The 17,700-nt window shown below is 25.9% G+C and overlaps 3 protein-coding genes across 7 annotated transcripts; 2 read left to right on the forward strand and 1 right to left on the reverse strand.

Moving 5' to 3' along the window:
• Positions 1-325: 325 nt before the first annotated feature.
• Positions 326-2,358, reverse strand: Dcps (Decapping enzyme, scavenger). Of its 2 annotated transcripts, none has more exons than XM_035869285.2 (5): positions 2,228-2,358; positions 1,723-2,138; positions 1,506-1,651; positions 984-1,320; positions 326-661 (listed from the first exon to the last, which is right to left on the reverse strand). In XM_035869285.2, the coding sequence occupies exons 2-5, from the start codon at positions 2,078-2,080 to the stop codon at positions 483-485; spliced, it is 1,020 nt and encodes a 339-aa protein (XP_035725178.1). In that variant the 5' UTR covers positions 2,081-2,138; positions 2,228-2,358; the 3' UTR covers positions 326-482. The 2 variants fall into 2 exon arrangements, with proteins under 2 accessions (XP_035725178.1, XP_035725179.1); XM_035869286.2 differs by having other exon boundaries at positions 1,723-2,151; positions 2,228-2,321.
• A 1,084-nt stretch (positions 2,359-3,442) lies between these two features.
• Positions 3,443-10,926, forward strand: UGP (UDP-glucose pyrophosphorylase). Of its 2 annotated transcripts, none has more exons than XM_035869283.2 (10): positions 3,443-3,621; positions 8,413-8,649; positions 8,742-8,924; positions 9,016-9,221; positions 9,334-9,409; positions 9,489-9,635; positions 9,723-9,861; positions 9,942-10,079; positions 10,156-10,322; positions 10,429-10,926. In XM_035869283.2, the coding sequence occupies exons 1-10, from the start codon at positions 3,598-3,600 to the stop codon at positions 10,639-10,641; spliced, it is 1,530 nt and encodes a 509-aa protein (XP_035725176.1). In that variant the 5' UTR covers positions 3,443-3,597; the 3' UTR covers positions 10,642-10,926. The 2 variants fall into 2 exon arrangements, with proteins under 2 accessions (XP_035725176.1, XP_035725177.1); XM_035869284.2 differs by lacking the exon at positions 3,443-3,621 and adding an exon at positions 6,291-6,605 and having other exon boundaries at positions 10,429-10,902.
• A 1,456-nt stretch (positions 10,927-12,382) lies between these two features.
• LOC118442910 (testis-expressed protein 2) lies at positions 12,383-17,317 on the forward strand. Of its 3 annotated transcripts, none has more exons than XM_085656708.1 (8): positions 12,383-12,407; positions 13,157-13,268; positions 13,559-14,810; positions 15,096-15,443; positions 15,515-15,701; positions 15,788-16,302; positions 16,381-16,453; positions 16,568-17,317. In XM_085656708.1, the coding sequence occupies exons 2-8, from the start codon at positions 13,217-13,219 to the stop codon at positions 16,895-16,897; spliced, it is 2,757 nt and encodes a 918-aa protein (XP_085512834.1). In that variant the 5' UTR covers positions 12,383-12,407; positions 13,157-13,216; the 3' UTR covers positions 16,898-17,317. The 3 variants fall into 3 exon arrangements, with proteins under 3 accessions (XP_085512834.1, XP_085512833.1, XP_035725054.2); XM_085656707.1 differs by lacking the exon at positions 12,383-12,407 and adding an exon at positions 12,462-12,480; XM_035869161.2 differs by lacking the exon at positions 12,383-12,407 and adding an exon at positions 12,520-12,898.
• Positions 17,318-17,700: the final 383 nt, after the last annotated feature.

The raw sequence follows: 17,700 nt of genomic DNA on the forward strand, positions 1-17,700 counted from the left end.
AACTATTACTTTGTATCATTTATGTAAGAACATTGTATAATACATCTCAATTTGAGTCTTTTTTTCTGTGATAATTGGATTCTATATTAGTGAAAAATGAATAAGAAAAATTATTCAGTAATATATCATTGAATTGTTCTTCTTTATGTTGAAATATCAGCTAATGAGAGATGTATGATATATGAAGCAAATATTGATAAATACAAAGTATATAATTTCTTTTTCACTTTTATGTAAAACTTGAAATATTTTAGAATAAATAAACTACAATTTATTAAACTAATAAACTACAATTTATAGTTTATAAAATATAGAGATATAATGCTTCCATTAAATATCATTTATTTGCCTAATGTTACATTACAAAATAGGAAAGTAATTTTACATTTTTTAATAATCCATATATTTTATTTTTTGTTATAATATTATATATATATATATATAATGCTTGTCATAAAATACTTTTATTTTACAGATCTTACTTATGTTTCTTCAGATTCAGATTTCTTTTTTCCCACAATTCCATGTTCCCGAAATTTAGCGCATAATAAATCTCCTTCAAATACCAAAAACGAGAGTATACACTTTGTGTAGTAGTCTGGCATTAATTCTAGGTTATTTATAACAGTGGATAAAAGATGTGCCCTGTCAACATGTACTCCTATTTTGAAAAAAAAACAAATAAATGTCATATAATGCATAGATTTTTTAATTTTTATATGATGTAAGCAATAATTGCAAAATTTATTAATTTTAAAGAAAAACATTCAACTAAAATATTTTATTTATATGATCTATTTTTGATATCTTGTGTTTTATATATATATATGTAGATTTAAATAGTAAACAAATATGATTATCTATTTACTTATTTTTTAACTAATTTAAAAGTATAAATTGTTAATATTTTCTTATTGCTATTTTTATTTTTCATTATATATACAAAAAATATAAAAGAATGAATTAGATGCTGATATATTTACCTGGAGTTTCAAACATGAGATAAGAAAAATGGACATGTAAATAATAATATGATGGTTGATAATGAAGATATATCCTAAGTTGGGACGCAGGTATATTGTACTTTTCAGATATACATGCTATTCCAGCATCTCGTATATTTCTCAATAGCGGAAGATGAGATGCATTTAATTCTCTCATAGATCTAACTTTCTGGAATGGAAGAGCTAATAGTTTAAGTGTTTGTGGTTGTCCATCCCACTTCAAGTCTGGTACCATTACAAAACCTGTTTCTTTATTTGTATCCTCATATACAATTTTATTTTGTTCAGCTTTATGGGCCAAAATATTATCTATCCACTAAAATTAGTAAAGATAAAGAATATAAATTTAAATATCATATCTTCATTCAATATGTTTTATTCAATTTGATTACTAAAATATTCCTTTTACTTTGAATATAATTATATCTTTTTTATAAACACACACACACAGACATGAATATATATAATTGTTTCATTAATGAAATTAATATATATATATACCTCTAAAGAAAATTGTTGTGATGTAATATGAGGTAAAGTAATTTTTTCATATAATTCATATGTCTCATTTACGATATGTAATTCCTTTTTTTTGAATTTCTCAATGTGTTTTGGTGTAGCAGGATGTATTAACAATACATTTAAACCTTAAAGTACAATATACAGTTAAGTATATTAGGCATTCATTATATATATAATAGAGTGTATATCAACTTACCATTATACTCTTTTATTGGAAAACACCTATAGTTTCCATAAATATGATTACTAAAAACTTTTTGAATAGTTGTGTCTTTATTAAAGAATCCTTGTTTCAAAAAAAGTTCGTCCGTCGGAAAAGTTGTCTTTTCTAATGAAAGAATAGCGGGACTTTCGCTACCTTTAAAAGTACCTTCAATATAAATTTGTTTTCTTGTATTATTATTTTGTAATATCCTTTTCATTTCAAAAGTAGATAAATTTATTTCGGCTTCATGCAAGCTATCATCATTTTTGGCGGTATTTTCGATTTCTATTTTAATTTTTTTCGCTGGAGGGCATTCTCCCTCATCGGCATCCACGCACTGATCCGCCATATTTATAAAATGTGTTCGATATACTTTACGTGATACAAAAGTTGTTTTATTTCACTACCTGTAATTTGAAACTAGTATACTTTGTCAAATTTGTTCACTTTGGTATGAATAGTATTTTAGATAACACTTAAAATACATCACAATTACCTTTAACAAGTATTTTACTGATTTTTATTTTTACACAGTAATCACAACATTAAGATAGTATAATATTGCACTTTGATATAACTAGATAGTACAATAATATTGCCTGCTTACATGCTAAATCACACGTCATGTATATGGCCAATCATTTTCACAGTATAACTCGTATATATAAGAAAGGACCAATCAAGAAAGAGATTAGTCAATATTTAATTCTATAATTATTGATGATATTTTAATGATTATTTTCATATTCATAATTTATCATAAGATATTCTTGCTCTTTTTAATGATATAATTGCATAGTAAAATATTTAATTGTTTCTAAATAACATTATGGATTGTTATTTTTTGTTATAATAGAAATTTGTCTTAATTAAAATATTTAATAGAATCATGTTCTTTTCATAAATGTTATATTTTTAAGTAGAAAATATAATAAATATTAATAATGAACAATAATAAGTAAACAATACTTTTAAACGATTTTTTAAAACAATTGTTTTTAGATCATTAATATAAGCACTCGATTAAGATTAACATGTTTCCCTATAATTCAACAAAGGATCAAAGCGATTGTAAAAATATAAAAAGATAAAGTATTAATAAGAATCAGTAAAGGATATCAAATCTAGTAATTTTTCTTATTGTAATGTAATTTTCGAAACCAATAATCAAAGCTTAAACTATACTAATTTATTTTTATACAATAATATATAATTCGAAAGGAAATTGTATATTATTGAAATGTTAACAATTTAAAGCTATTGTAATATTTCGTAAGGAATAAAAAACTTTATGATAAAACCATTATTTTCATTGCAAGAATATTAAAACGCATAAATTATACATTTTTATATTTTATTTGATATATTTTCATTAAAGAATTTAGTTTATATTAATACGTTAAATCAAAAACCCAAATAATTACATTTGTTCCGAAATATAAATAAAAATTATGCTTTGTGTCACGAAATTTGGGCTAATATTTATTAATGGTATTACAGTAACCACGTTTGAATCAAATTAAAACCAAAAAGTGTATAGTGAATAAACATTTGTTTTTTTGAAAAATAATTTTTGTTAAATAAAATATTACGCTTTAATATAGAGGTAACATTTATTTCTTTAAACAATCAATGTATTTATAATCTTATATACATATATATGTACATATATATGTTGTACATATATATATGTATGTATACATATATACATACAAATAAAAATGTCATCTATACATCGTAGATATACAGTTCTAAAAATTTGGTGACATTGATTCAGATTCAGAAGAGAAGATCGTTGTTCGCTGACCTTGTCAAATTATTGAAGAATAAAGTATTTTATGCAAGGTGTAAGAAATTAATTAAAAAATGCTACAAGTCGATGATAAAAAGGTAAGTCAGTATTACAATCTATACAATTATTTGACCTTGAGTTGTGAAATCATTTTATATATTACTCAAATCACATTTATATATTTAAAGTTTCTTAAATTGAATGTCTTAACAATATTTTTTGATGTTTTTTCTTTATAATGCGATATTTATCTAATTTGAAAGCCACATAAAATTTAGAGGTTATCTACGTTGTAATTCTATTTCAAGTTATTCAAAAAATCCACATTTTATATTCATACTATTTAACTATTTCAATCAAAGCAAATAAAATTATAGCCGTACAAATATTTATATGTTATAAATATTTTTATTGTAGCTAAAAAAATTTCTTAATGTCATTTGCAAAATGACACTATAAATTAAGAATCATATTATCAAGAATAAATGATTACTTCAGTTATTGCTACATTAAAATTTATAGGTTATATAATATAGATAGATTATGTAATAAGTGCTGTATAAATACAAGAAGATGATAAGCTCGAGAAGATACATTAGTTTACTCTTATTGTAGAAAATTTTTAGTTATATACCATAATAAATTCTGCATATAATTTATTCTATATAATATATGCATTGTTATTACGTGTTCACATTCTATATCAATTTGATAAAATACAAAAAACTTATGCATTTATGTATATATATCAATGATAGGGAAATAAATAATTTTATTATCTATATTAATGATAAGCATAAAAAAGAAAATGCAAAGAACAAGAGCAAAGTTTAAATAATTTAAATAATTTATACAATATAAAATCTTTGCATAATTTGAAGTTAGAAATAAATAATATAAATAGTAAATTATAAATGTATATACTGCTTGTTTCTCTAACTTAAGCCTTCAAAATATCTTTATTGCTTTAGATAATACTAAAAAAATATCAAAGGAGAAGAAATTGTTTGATCGAAAAAGATTAATATTCTTAATATCACAATTTTTTCAAAGTTATATTTAAGATTTTATAAATATTTTTAATTCACATAAAATTTATAAATATATATATTTTTTTAAAGAGATTGACATTTTTTCTTTGCCATAGTATTATGATTTATAAAAAGATAAATTTAATGACGTAAATTATTTGACATTCAGACGACCTTGAACAAAAAAGACTAATGGGAGAATAAAAAAAAATAAAAAGTCTAAAATCAAGTAGTAATACCAAATGTAGTTTTTCCTCTTCAAAGTCATTTGAAGGTCATCAAATTTATATACTTGAATTTGTCATTTGAATACACATATTTTTAACGACATGTGCTTGTATATATGTATTGTACATATACAAATACGTATATACGAAAACATTAATTTTTGTAAATATTTTTCACGTATTAATATTAGAAAAATTTGTTAGAATGAATTGAGACTATTCATGGAATATTATAACACGATGAATAAATGGGAGATTTATTAAATCGAGAAAGGAAGCAAGTAATCATCCGAGGAGTAATTAAAGAAAAGAATGCTTATCATACAAACGTAAGAGCTCGTAATCGTAAATATAAACATAAAAAAAAACATATGACGTATTTCAGACATACGACGTATCGTATTACTAAAAATTTTCCAAATTTAAAAGTAAAATTTAATGTTCACGAAAATAAATATACGAAGTTACGTCATTTCTATTGGTATTATTTTTTTTCTTTTTATGAGTAAAAATAATATATTTTTTCATTACTTGCAGTTATGTAAATTAACTAACCTTCAAAATAGATAAGTATTTTACTTCTAACGATGCCAATCGTTGTACCATGTATTAGTGTGCAAGTTTGTCATTTGCGGTTTTCATCTTATATGATGATAGGATAGAATAAAAAAGCCTTTTTTTTTTCTAATATTATACGTATAATACTTGGTTACACAGTGCTACATATAACTTTCTATGACTGATCTTTAGTACTATCATTCGATAAAATGGACATAATCTTTTTTTTTTTTACGTATTCACGTTCATTTTGTATTTGCGTCGGTATTACACTCAGCAAAGTTAATTTTTAAAGAAATCAATCTCATATTTAACGAGATATTTATTGAAATAGATAATTCAATGCGTAATTAATAATTCAAGTAATTGATAACAAATAAGATCAAAATTATTCTATCGGAATTTGCTTAATACGATATTATATATAAGCTCCAGTTAGTATAACAAAACAAAATTTATGAAAAAGATCAATGATATTGTATTCCGTTTTTTACTTTTATTATTTTTTTACACATAAATTTTCGCTAATTTAAGAATGTAAAAAAGCCATTTGTCAACAGTAATGCAGACAAACATATAAATATAAAGTAATGACACTGCAATAAGAATACTCGTGCAGTTTTGATAGAAAAGAGAAATGAAAGACATAATATATATGCTACCAATAAAAACAAAACAACAAAAAATTCATAATAAGCAAAAAATGTATTTATTATAAGAGAAAAAAAATTATGAAATAAAAAGAGGAAGGAGTGAGGGATCCACGGATCTTAGTTCAATTTTTGTAAGATAAGAGGATAGAAGAATCGTAGAAAATCAAGAAAAGATTCAAATGCTATTTGCGATAACCGATATCGCGGTTGAAGATAACTTATGAAGAAGGTCAACTGATTGGCTATAGCCGTTTGGTCCATACATTTCCTTTTTATTTTCGTTCTCAACCGATCTCGATAGAACTTGCTGTTGTTCCTTACTCTTCTCCCTTCCGAAGACGACGTGATAAGCGGTTGATTGGTACTCTTTCAGTTAACGCAACAACGTGTTGTCGTGCAGTCATAAATTAGCTCGTTAGAAGTACGTTTTGTCACGTGTCACTATCGTCCGTTCCTTCATGCATTCGCGCCGTGCGGAATAGTCTCCTACTTGTATCGTCGTGTCGTCGTTGCGTCACTGCAGTTCGTGAAGGCATTGAAAAAAAATAAAACTTTCTTTCGAATTGACGAGAAGAGCGTCAAAGAAGACGCGATGATTGAATACCTCTTACAAGTAAGTCTCAGGTTGAGACTACAAATTTTCATCATTTCATGACATTCATTGATATAATGCGTTACGAAAAATCGTTTATGTTATATTTATAAGAACACGATCGTTTGTAATGACTTTTATTATTATAGACTTTATGAGTTGACAATAATTTTTTTTGTTTTCAATTTTTTTTTTTTTTTTTTTTTTCCGTGCTGATATAAATATCCAAAGATGTGCATCATGATTTTTCCCCATGCTTTTTCTTTGAAAACAAATAAAGAAATATCAATTATTTTTTTTTTAAATGTATGCTTAAAATTTTCATTCTCATATGTTTTTCCGTAATAAAATCGCCTAACAATTCGTTAAAAGTTTCCCTTTTCTCGCAACATAATTTTTTTATATTGTATTTTTGTAGATATTGTATTTTTTCTTCTTTTTAACAACAGAATTACATACGCGCTTTTTTAATTCTCCTATTTTTAGAACATTATTCGCATTATCGCACGTTATCAAGATTATATCTCGATAAAAAAAAGGCCAATTGTTTCATGTTTAAATTCAAATCGGTATTTGAAAAACGTTAATTGATTTGCTTGTTTGATAATTCCGTAATGTTAACTGAACAGATGAATGAACAGTAATAAGATGCCGCATATGACTGTGATAGAAATAAATTTTCATACATATATATCTCTAGTATATTTCGTACTAATTAACTTATCTATCGGTCTATTTATTATATCGTTACAATAATTTTAGAATAAAATCATGTGATGCTGTTTAATAAAATAATTAATAAATATAATGAAATTATATTAATTTTAATATTATAATGAAATTATATAAACGGTAAGGAATTATTCATATTTTAAGTTCATTAAAAAATTTTATAAAAAAATATTAACAGTCAAACGAATTTATGTTGTCAGTGTATGCATATAATTTTTATCACATACAATGAACTAATAGCATTAATATATAAAATATTTTTATTCTATTATATTCTATTGTGATCGAAATGTTTGCGATTGTTAAATACACGGTACAAGAAACATTAATCGTCTGATATTATATAATATAAATTGACGAGATACGCGAGGAAAATGATCATTGATCTTAAATATTTTATACATAAACAAAATGTCAAATACGTAATATTCAAATATAGTTTTATAATGTTGTGTAACTTTTTAAAATGGAATATTTGAATTATATACTTGTTTGAAATTATAAAATAAATGTTATATTTTGAGATAATTGAGCAAGTTGTATACATAATTATGTTGCACTTGCATAAAACTATTATTTTAATAAAAAGTTATCTATGTAGATCGAATAAAACGATAAGCTATATTCGCGCGCGCACACAGACATATACAGAGTACATTTAAAATATAGTAAAGATTTTTATGAATCAAGAATAGTCGGAAGCTAGGCATGTGAATATTTGAATGAAGAAACAAAATTATTTACTATGCTTATTTATAATGACATAGTTACGTATGCTTTTAATTTTAATGACATGCTATTATAAATGAAATATCTAATCGCAACACACTAAGAATTTTATCGAATTTTGAGAATAATTATACTAATTATTATTATTATTTTTTTTTTATATATATACATATAAGCTCCTTACGAACACAACTTATAACATTCGTACCACGTTATTTTTACAACGTATTTTTAAACGATCATCATGTGCGAGATTTCGTGTTTAAACCTTCTGTATAATAAGGAAGCTGAAATAGTTATTTATATGAAGACGAAAGGTAATATTAATTTGACTTTTTTTTATATGTTATGTAATTACGAAAAATAGGCACGTGGTCATCAACGTAGTCCTTCAGATACACAGGCATTTCGTCAACGAACAAAAAGAGATGCCGAGAATGAATTACAGCAGGAATTACAAAAATTAACGGGCACTGCTCCCGAAAATAGAAAAGAAGAATTTAGCAGGCAATTTGAAGGATTTGCGAATCTTTTTAAACGATTTTTAGAAGAAGAAGGACCATCGTTAGAATGGGATCGTATTCAAAAATTACCGGAAAATGCTGTATGTATCGTCGTAATTTTTATTTAGAATATTTTTCTCATATTAAAAATATCTAATTTAATATTTTAATTTGAATGTTTGATTATTTTTAGATACATAATTATAATAGCCTTTCTGATCCTAGCAATGAAGAAATCAAGGCTATGTTAAGTAAACTAATAGTTGTTAAATTGAATGGTGGATTAGGTACAAGTATGGGTTGTCATGGACCAAAATCAGTGATAGCAGTTCGCAATGGATTAACATTTCTTGATTTAACTGTTCAACAAATCGAGGTAAACAATAATTTTCTGATAATAATTATAATTTAATTTAACTTTTTTTCAATAATAAATATCTAATCTGAGGTTTTTCATATTTGAACAGTACTTAAATAGAACATATAATGCGAATGTGCCACTTGTTTTGATGAACTCCTTCAATACAGATGAGGATACCCAACGAATCATCAGAAAATATAAAGGAATAGATGTTGCTATTCATACTTTTAATCAAAGTTGCTATCCTCGCATTAATAGAGAATCGTTTCTTCCTCTTGCAAAACATTGCAATGTAAATCAAGATATGGAAGCGTATGATTTTATCTATTTATATATTTAATATATATATGAACACTATATATATTATATATTTTGTATAACTTATCTTTTAATTATGTTAGATACTAACAAATTTTATTTATAGTTGGTATCCACCTGGTCATGGAGATTTCTATGAAAGCTTTAAAAGTTCTGGTCTACTTAAAAGATTCATTAAGGAGGTATATTTGACTAAAATTTATTATACGTATATTATTATTTTTAATTTGTTTAATATTAATTACATTATTATTTGTGCAGGGTCGTGAATATTGCTTTATTTCGAATATTGATAATTTAGGTGCAACTGTAGATTTAAGAATTTTAAAGTTGCTACTAGATAAAGGGCATAGCTCCTCTCCTGAATTTGTTATGGAAGTAACAGATAAAACCAGAGCAGATGTTAAGGTAAGTTTTTTCTGGAATACAGTAATTAACAGTCTATTTATTTTTTGTAATATGCAGACTCCTCATTTTCATCAAATTTTTTTATAGGGTGGAACACTTATTCAATATGAAGATAAACTTCGACTTTTAGAAATTGCACAAGTTCCTAAAGATCATGTAGATGATTTTAAATCCGTGCAAACATTTAAATTTTTTAATACTAACAATCTTTGGGTTAAACTTGATGGTATATAATAGTTCATATGATAAAATGACTAAAATATCATCAATTCTTTTATATTTTCAATACATTTTTTATGTTTGCAGCTATCGAGAGAGTATTAGAAAATAGTTCGCTCAATATGGAAATTATTGTTAATAACAAAACACAACCTAATGGTTTAAATATTATTCAACTGGAAACAGCTGTGGGTGCTGCAATGAAATCTTTTGAGGGAAGTATTGGTAAGTACAAGAAAAAATGAATATACTACAAATATATTTATAATTATTTATAATTATAATCTAATGTCTTTCATAGGTATAAATGTACCACGTAGCAGATTTTTACCTGTTAAGAAAACATCTGATTTAATGCTTGTCATGAGTAATCTTTACATACTTCGTAATGGATCTTTAGTAATGAGTCCACAACGGATGTTTCCCACTACACCTCTTATAAAACTGGGTGATAATCATTTTTCGAAGGTACATTTATTTCATTCATTTTAGAATGGTTTAGATGTATTATAAATTAATTTTTAATAATTATCAAAGAAACATAAGATGTAACGTTATTCTATTTTCTCTATAGGTAAAAGAATTTCTTACCAGATTTCCAACAATACCAGATCTTTTGGAATTAGATCATTTAACAGTATCAGGTGACGTAACATTTGGTAAAGGTGTTTGCTTGAAAGGTACTGTCATCATTATCGCTAATCATGGAGAACGTATAGATCTTCCATCTGGAACTATCTTGGAGAATAAAATAGTATCTGGAAATTTACGTATATTAGATCATTAATACATATTCATATCAATCTTGATAGGCTTGCACAAACTGCAGAAGCACACATAATTGTAAATGCTTTTCATTATATTTTAGATGAATTTAACTAGTCAAATAAATTGTATATAGGGATATATCAAATGAGATTAGAAATTATAGAATCTAAATTGTATGTATGGCTGGCTGTAAAATATAGATGCAATAATGCAATGGTAAATTGTTTTTCAATTTTGTCATTAGCACAAGAATTGTTCATGCATTTTTAATATATCTTAAAGGTATGTTAAAACAATTGTTTAATGAAAAAATTCTTTTGTTAAGGATTATACTATTGATAAAAATATCTATTAACAATTAATTCATTTTATTTACAAAGATATAGTATAATAGCAATTAAAATATATAAAATAACATACAATGAGTCATACATTCTGTATTATATGTCTCATTCATTTATAATGCATTTGTATTGCTATTTTGTAATTAGTGTTGTTACAAAGTAAATTGTATTATTAATAATAACCAGTTTTTTCTTATTTAAATTTTTTGTATTTAAAGTTTGATTTATATATATTGTCAATTCTTGCAAATACTCTATTTTTCTTTAATGCAGAAAGTTATGACTAAAAAAAAAATTATTATTTAATAAAATAATAGACTGGATTAGAGATAATAATATTGATATTATACTACTGAAAAAAAGGTGTTCCGCTCAAGGATCTACAATCCTATGCGAGAAAAATTAAAATAATTAATTATAATAATCATTCTAACTATTTTCTAACCTAAGCAGTTTGAAAAGAGAAAGGCTCGATGTTTCCTCCTCGAAAGATAAAAGAAGACTGAATCGAAATAGGTCAAAGTCATTTCAAAACGTTCGTTTATTTTTGTTAATATTAAATGTTATCGACCTAAAGATCAAAATTTAATTCTATTGAAATAATAAATTGAAATCATTTTATATTTAATACGTCTTACGTGCTATGTAATGTTTAAATAACTAAATATTAAGTTATTGTACTCCGTATGTCATACATGGTTTAAACAACAATTATAAAATTATCAGAAATATTAATTCTTTAATCTAAGACGTTTGAAAAAAGAAAACTTCGATGTTTATTATCGAAAGACATCATTCTTTGAAAATTCGCGCGAATACAATCACGCAAGATGACACTGAAAAGAAAGAAGAGAACAAAAATATTTGAGACATTAACGATTAAATTGCATATATTGTATTTTGTTCTTATAAATATATTCTTTCTTTTTTATTTATTATTATAGATCACCATTATCATATATAATATAAAATGTACATAATTTATATAATATTTAAGTATGTACATATGTATTTCTTTTTTTTACTTCTTCTTATCATTATTGTTATTATTATATTTTGATGTTATATATTATTATAGTAATAATAGTAATAGTAATAGTTATAAAATGGACTACTCCTACTTCTTAGTGGATTACACTGAGAGTTCTACCTCAGATAGTATGGAAACAAACTCATTTTGATTTTTGTAAAAATAATATATAATATATACATGCAAAAAAAATAAATTACTTGTTTATATTCGTTTACATCGAAAAAATAAAATTTAAAAAATAAGAAAAAATCTAAATGCTTACTTAATTTTTATGAGTGATATTTTTAATACTTTAAATAGTAGAAACTTCCTGGAAAAATTTTTCTAAACCAAGTTTACAGCAGTACTTTCTCTATACATTTTTATACACAAATCATTCTTCGATAATATTGGCTCCACTGCATCCAGGTAGGGCGTGTTTATATGTATATATTCTGATTTCTATCTATAGGACAAATTCTCCAGTCTCTACTAATTTGAGGTTAATTTTTTGAAACGATCGCTTGAGAGTTGTTGAGAGTTGTTCGTTTTAGAATTTTCTAGTGATGTGATTCCCATATGTTCATTTTAATATGAATTCGTTTTAAATATATTTGCAAAATATATCCATAAACTTTTTCGAACATTCTATCGACAAATTTATTTATGATTTGATGATTCTTTTTAAGATTAATTTGATTAATGTGGCTTGAATAAAAGATTAATATCTTTTATTCAAGCCACTAGGTTGATGGTTCAAATTTCGAATTTATAGATTGATTGGTCAGTATTAGTCAGTGCCGAGAACCAATCAATGATCTCAAAATAAAGTACATTAACACATTAAAAACATTAAATAATTTATATCGTCATACGTGATATTACGGAAATTAATAAGCAATTGTCAAGTGGAATAAGAAGTAGGTACACGATATGTAATATAAACTTGTGATAGAATTTTTATGATAAAAAGAATTTTTTTACCGATTAACCGTGATATAGTGATTATGGATATTTTGCTATCTTTGTTTTACTTTATTTAATTTTATATGATTCATATCGAAATTAAAGAACATGTGAATAAAACGTTTACGCTTATATTAATAATAATAAGCTTTACGATTATTAAATGTTAATCAAGAGTTCGATTTTTATATACTAATTATATTGCAACACAGACCGTTAAACCATAGTAATGGTGCAAGGACACATATCAAAGATTCAATATCGAGCAGTTGATGATGAATTCTAAACAAAATACAGGAAAAATAACATTGGGTATGATTAAAGGTAAAAATATTATTTTGAAATATTGTACAAACTTAATAAATCATTGGTTATCAATTATTTCTGATGAGTTGTTTTCAAATATCTTTGTATTCTCCATATTGTACATGGAAAACAAGGTTTTTATAAATAAACAAATAATAATATAAATTTAATACATTTAATTAGTCAATGTTTTCTTAAAAAAAAAAAAAAGAAAAACAAAAAAAAAAAAATAAATATTTTTTATTTTATATATTTCAGTAAATATCACAATTGTCATGTCTAAATTAAACGTATATTCTCTTATAAAGGTAAATCATTTACGACGTCTGTTCCAATAATACATTATCATGCTAGTGATGATGAATTGGAGGAGCTATATCTTAGCACAGATGAAGAAAAACAACAAGATTTGGAATATGAAGAAGTTCCATCTCAATTATCCTTATCACCATCAAAACTTCCAGACAAAAAGACGGATAAAGAGAAAATGGAAAATAAGTTAGAGCAAAGGTCATCTAGTATTGATGGAAATCTATCTGAAGGGACATCTCAATCTTCAGATCCTTGGAAAGTATTATCGGACATTAGAGGAAAAATTACGAAAACATTTGAAGAAAAAATTCATGAAATTAAAAATGAACACAAAAAAGCATATAGACATAGTAAGGAAAATTCAAGTATTAGTGATTCAGAAGATTTAATAGATGTAATACCAATCGAAAAAAGTATTTCTGATAAGCAAGAAAAAGAAGAAGGATTAACACTTGCTGACATTAAAGAAGATAGTAGCAGATTTATAGGTTTCTCTAATATAAAAGTTGGTATAAAAACAAAAAATTCAGAAGAAGATAGTATTGAAAGTGGAGTAGAAGCTGCTGAATTGAACGAAAGTTTTCCTAATGGAACAGATGACAAAATGCAGAGTAATCCATCAGATACTAAATGTATTGATATAAAAAATAATGATAAAAAACTGCATGATATATTCAACCAATCATTATTACACACAATCCTGTTTTCACCTAGGACAGAACCTAAACCAACATTCGCATGGCTTAAAAATGAATTACTCCATCAGTTGTTTCATCGAATATTTGTTTTCATTATGATAATCGCTTGTTCTTACTACCTTGTTCCATTTCCGGAATATATTCTTGGCTTTGTTGGTGGTGTGCTCGCGTCTGTTACAGTATATGATACAGTAGCAAGCATAAAAAGAATATTAACAACTGTACCTGAAAATGATGATATATCAAAACATAAGGTTTCAGTCGTAGAAATACCTGCAGTAGAGGAGCACGCAGTTTTAGAGAGATTTGAGGGATGGCTAAATGAGTTACCATACATATATGACCCACAAAATTATCATGTGGCACGCACAAAGTCTGTTTATTTCAGACTAGAAGGTGAAACGTTGCGCATAATGGAAACGAGAATGAGAATACCAAAAAGGGCTGTTTGGGATGAACCAAAGCACAAACTCAAGTTCACTCGGAGAAGAACTTATAACCTGGCTGGTGCAAAGATAGAATTACTTCCTGAAGGTCTTATTAGAAGAAGGTATACTGGTGACTTGTACTTCACATTTAATAGAGTATTGATATGTATCGGACTATACATGGTACTGAAAGTTGGTCAAGTGAATAAGTAATTGATATTCCTACGACCTATTTAGAACACCTTTTTCCAATTGGTAATTACTTCGTAGTTACAGGCAGTAGTGATAAAAACAGTCCAAATTATTCATATTTACGATTATTCTTTTTTTGTCCTTAGTTGGAAAAACATAAAAAAATTTGCTATTCCAGGAAAAATGTCTTTAAATATAACCATTTTATTATACAGGAGATGGAGCAAAAAGTATCCAATTTGTATTACAATAGAAAAAGGAGCCCTTATTGAAAATGTTGCCTTGAAAGACTGTCATAACAAAGAAACTAATACTATTAAACATAGCAAAAAAATTATAGAAGAAGATACAGAAAATCAGCTAGATAAAAAGAAAGACAAAGATGAGGATGATAAACAAATAGAACAAGAGGCTGAAGATGAAATAGATGACGAAGATGATGGAGACGAAACTGACGAAGATTCTACACATACACGGACTCTAAGAAACTCTTTTATAGATGATCAAAATGATATATGCAAACTATTTATTTTTGCAAGAGCTGATCGTCAAAAAGAAGATTGGTAATAAAATCATTTTTACAATAATATTACATAATTGTATTCATATTTTCATTCTGTACTATTAATTATAGGTATAGACGTTTGATCATTGCAGCAAGTTGTAAAAAAAGAAATTCTATCCCAACAATGAATGATAATTTAAATCAGTCACTGTCACAACAAACGATTAATGAATCGAAAGTTCCAACATCGCCCAGTCCTGCTTTTGACCGTCCTCCAGAACTCAATTACAATGCATATATGACTCAATACCTTGATGTAGGTACAAAGAAATATGTTGCACATGAAACAAATTATTATACATGCTTTTAAGGCAAACAATTTACAATAATTTATTATTTTAGACTGTTTCGACAACTCCGACTACTGAAATCGATCCTCCTCTTTCCATGTATGATATAACATGGCTTAACTGTTTATTGGGTCGTATATTGTTCGATATGCACAAATGTTCTGAAACTATAAATCTGATTCAAGACAAAATTCAACGAAAACTTTCTAATATAAAATTACCGTATTTTATGGAGAGTTTATTAATATCAGATATGCTCATAGGTCAGAGAGCACCATTTATCCAAGACACATCAAAGCCAATAATAGATGAACGAGGGCTTTGGATCGATTTAAATGTATTATATAAAGGATGCTTAACTATGACTATCGAAACAAAATTAAATCTTATGAAATTAACCAGAGCTGGTTCTATGTCCAGTAATTCTAGTGATGTGATAGCTGGAGAAAAATCAAAGACAATCAGATCACCTATGTTTGACAGTGATGTAGAAGATAGTCCAGAAACTTCAACCGAAGATGATGATAAATCTAATATGACGATGTGTACAACATCAAAAGATACACCGTAAATTTCTTTTCTCAATTGATAACTTACTTTCTTACCAAATATATGTATTTACTTTGAAAGTTTACTTTTTTGCAGCTCCACTCAGTCTTCAGGGAAAAAGTTCCTTAGTATGGTAGATAGATTGGCTGCAAGTAAATACTTTCAGCATGTAAGTATATTTCTGACAAATATATTTTAACAATAGAAACAACATTATTATAAACTAAAGTAAATGATAAAGAACAAAAAATTGAAATCAGTGGATGTATAACTTGTTTTTTAGGCGACCGAATTATCTTATGTGCGAAAGGCAATGGAAGGTGTTTCTAACACCGAAATTCGATTAACAGTCAGTGTTTCTGGTATAGAAGGTTGCTTATCTATAAACATTCCACCACCACCGTCTGATCGGCTTTGGTATGGTTTTAAGCCAACACCAAGAATTTCGATTACGGTAACACCTGCTGTAGGCGAAAGAATAGTAAATATCGGCTATGTGACAAAATGGATCGAAACTAAATTGCTTCGAGAATTCGAAAAAATTGTCGTTTTACCGAACATGGATGACCTTATTATATCGCTATGTCCAAATTATCCTTATGCCACAACGTAAATCTTTTTGGATGATGTGTAATAAGCGCAAATGTATTCACAAGATGTAAATTTTTGCATAGATTTTTAAATTTGATGTCTATATTTTATTACCATGCAATTATAAAAGGATTAGTAATGTTGTAGTTAAAGAAACGTTTTAACTATATACAATAAAAAAAAAAGAAAGAGAAAGAAAAAAACTGATCTGTAATTAGTCCACCTTGAAAGTTTAATCGATGCAAAAATATATTTTTAAAGAGCAGCGGTAAATAATAAGTATGATTTTGGAAAAATAATCAGTATTGTATTATGAAATTAAATACGTATATAAATATATATATATTTTTTACTAAAATAATATTTCATATTAATACAAATTTACAAGATTAACAAATATGTTTCGTTATTTATTAATTGAAAGCAGGAGCCATATTTAATATTCAAGGTGGAAAAATAAAAATAACAATTTTCAAATATTTCTGTTATATAAAATAAACAAAAAATTAAAGAATCAATAAAGATAATTCTTTTACGTATACTTATATACAAGCCTCACTAAAACTCGATTTGAAAGTCGATAGTGAGCGTTTGCTATAAAAGAATACCTCGTGCTACTTGCAGTTAAAGGAAATTGGTCGAGTGAAAGTCCGAACATAGAAATATTTCTATGCGAACTTGTAAAAGATAGGGAACTACTTCACGGACGTATTTATAATAATAGCACATAATAATTTGTGCACAATTCTTTTGACGTCATTACATATACATTTTATAAAATCAACAATGTCTTCTTGTGGCTATTTTATCTTTGCAATTTACGCC

The sequence above is a fragment of the Vespa mandarinia genome, chromosome 4 (assembly GCF_050613455.1).
Source record: "Vespa mandarinia isolate Hongniang chromosome 4, ASM5061345v1, whole genome shotgun sequence".
NCBI classification, from domain to species: domain Eukaryota; kingdom Metazoa; phylum Arthropoda; class Insecta; order Hymenoptera; family Vespidae; genus Vespa; species Vespa mandarinia.

What these genes read in the sequence shown, in the direction of transcription:
- LOC118442910 (XM_085656708.1), top strand. Translation starts at nt 13,217, where the DNA reads ATGATGAATTCTAAACAAAATACAGGAAAAATAACATTGGGTATGATT. An exon ending in GAAGGTCTTATTAGAAGAAG is followed by an intron (nt 14,811 to 15,095) that starts GTATACTGGTGA and finishes TTTATTATACAG; the next exon opens with GAGATGGAGCAAAAAGTATC. An exon ending in ACAACATCAAAAGATACACC is followed by an intron (nt 16,303 to 16,380) that starts GTAAATTTCTTT and finishes ACTTTTTTGCAG; the next exon opens with CTCCACTCAGTCTTCAGGGA.
- Dcps (XM_035869285.2), bottom strand. Translation starts at nt 2,080, where the DNA reads ATGGCGGATCAGTGCGTGGATGCCGATGAGGGAGAATGCCCTCCAGCG. An exon ending in CACAACAATTTTCTTTAGAG is followed by an intron (nt 1,321 to 1,505) that starts GTATATATATAT and finishes TACTAATTTTAG; the next exon opens with TGGATAGATAATATTTTGGC. An exon ending in TCTCATGTTTGAAACTCCAG is followed by an intron (nt 662 to 983) that starts GTAAATATATCA and finishes TTTTCAAAATAG; the next exon opens with GAGTACATGTTGACAGGGCA.
- UGP (XM_035869283.2), top strand. Translation starts at nt 3,598, where the DNA reads ATGCTACAAGTCGATGATAAAAAG. An exon ending in TTAAAAGATTCATTAAGGAG is followed by an intron (nt 9,410 to 9,488) that starts GTATATTTGACT and finishes TTATTTGTGCAG; the next exon opens with GGTCGTGAATATTGCTTTAT. An exon ending in GTGATAATCATTTTTCGAAG is followed by an intron (nt 10,323 to 10,428) that starts GTACATTTATTT and finishes TTTTCTCTATAG; the next exon opens with GTAAAAGAATTTCTTACCAG.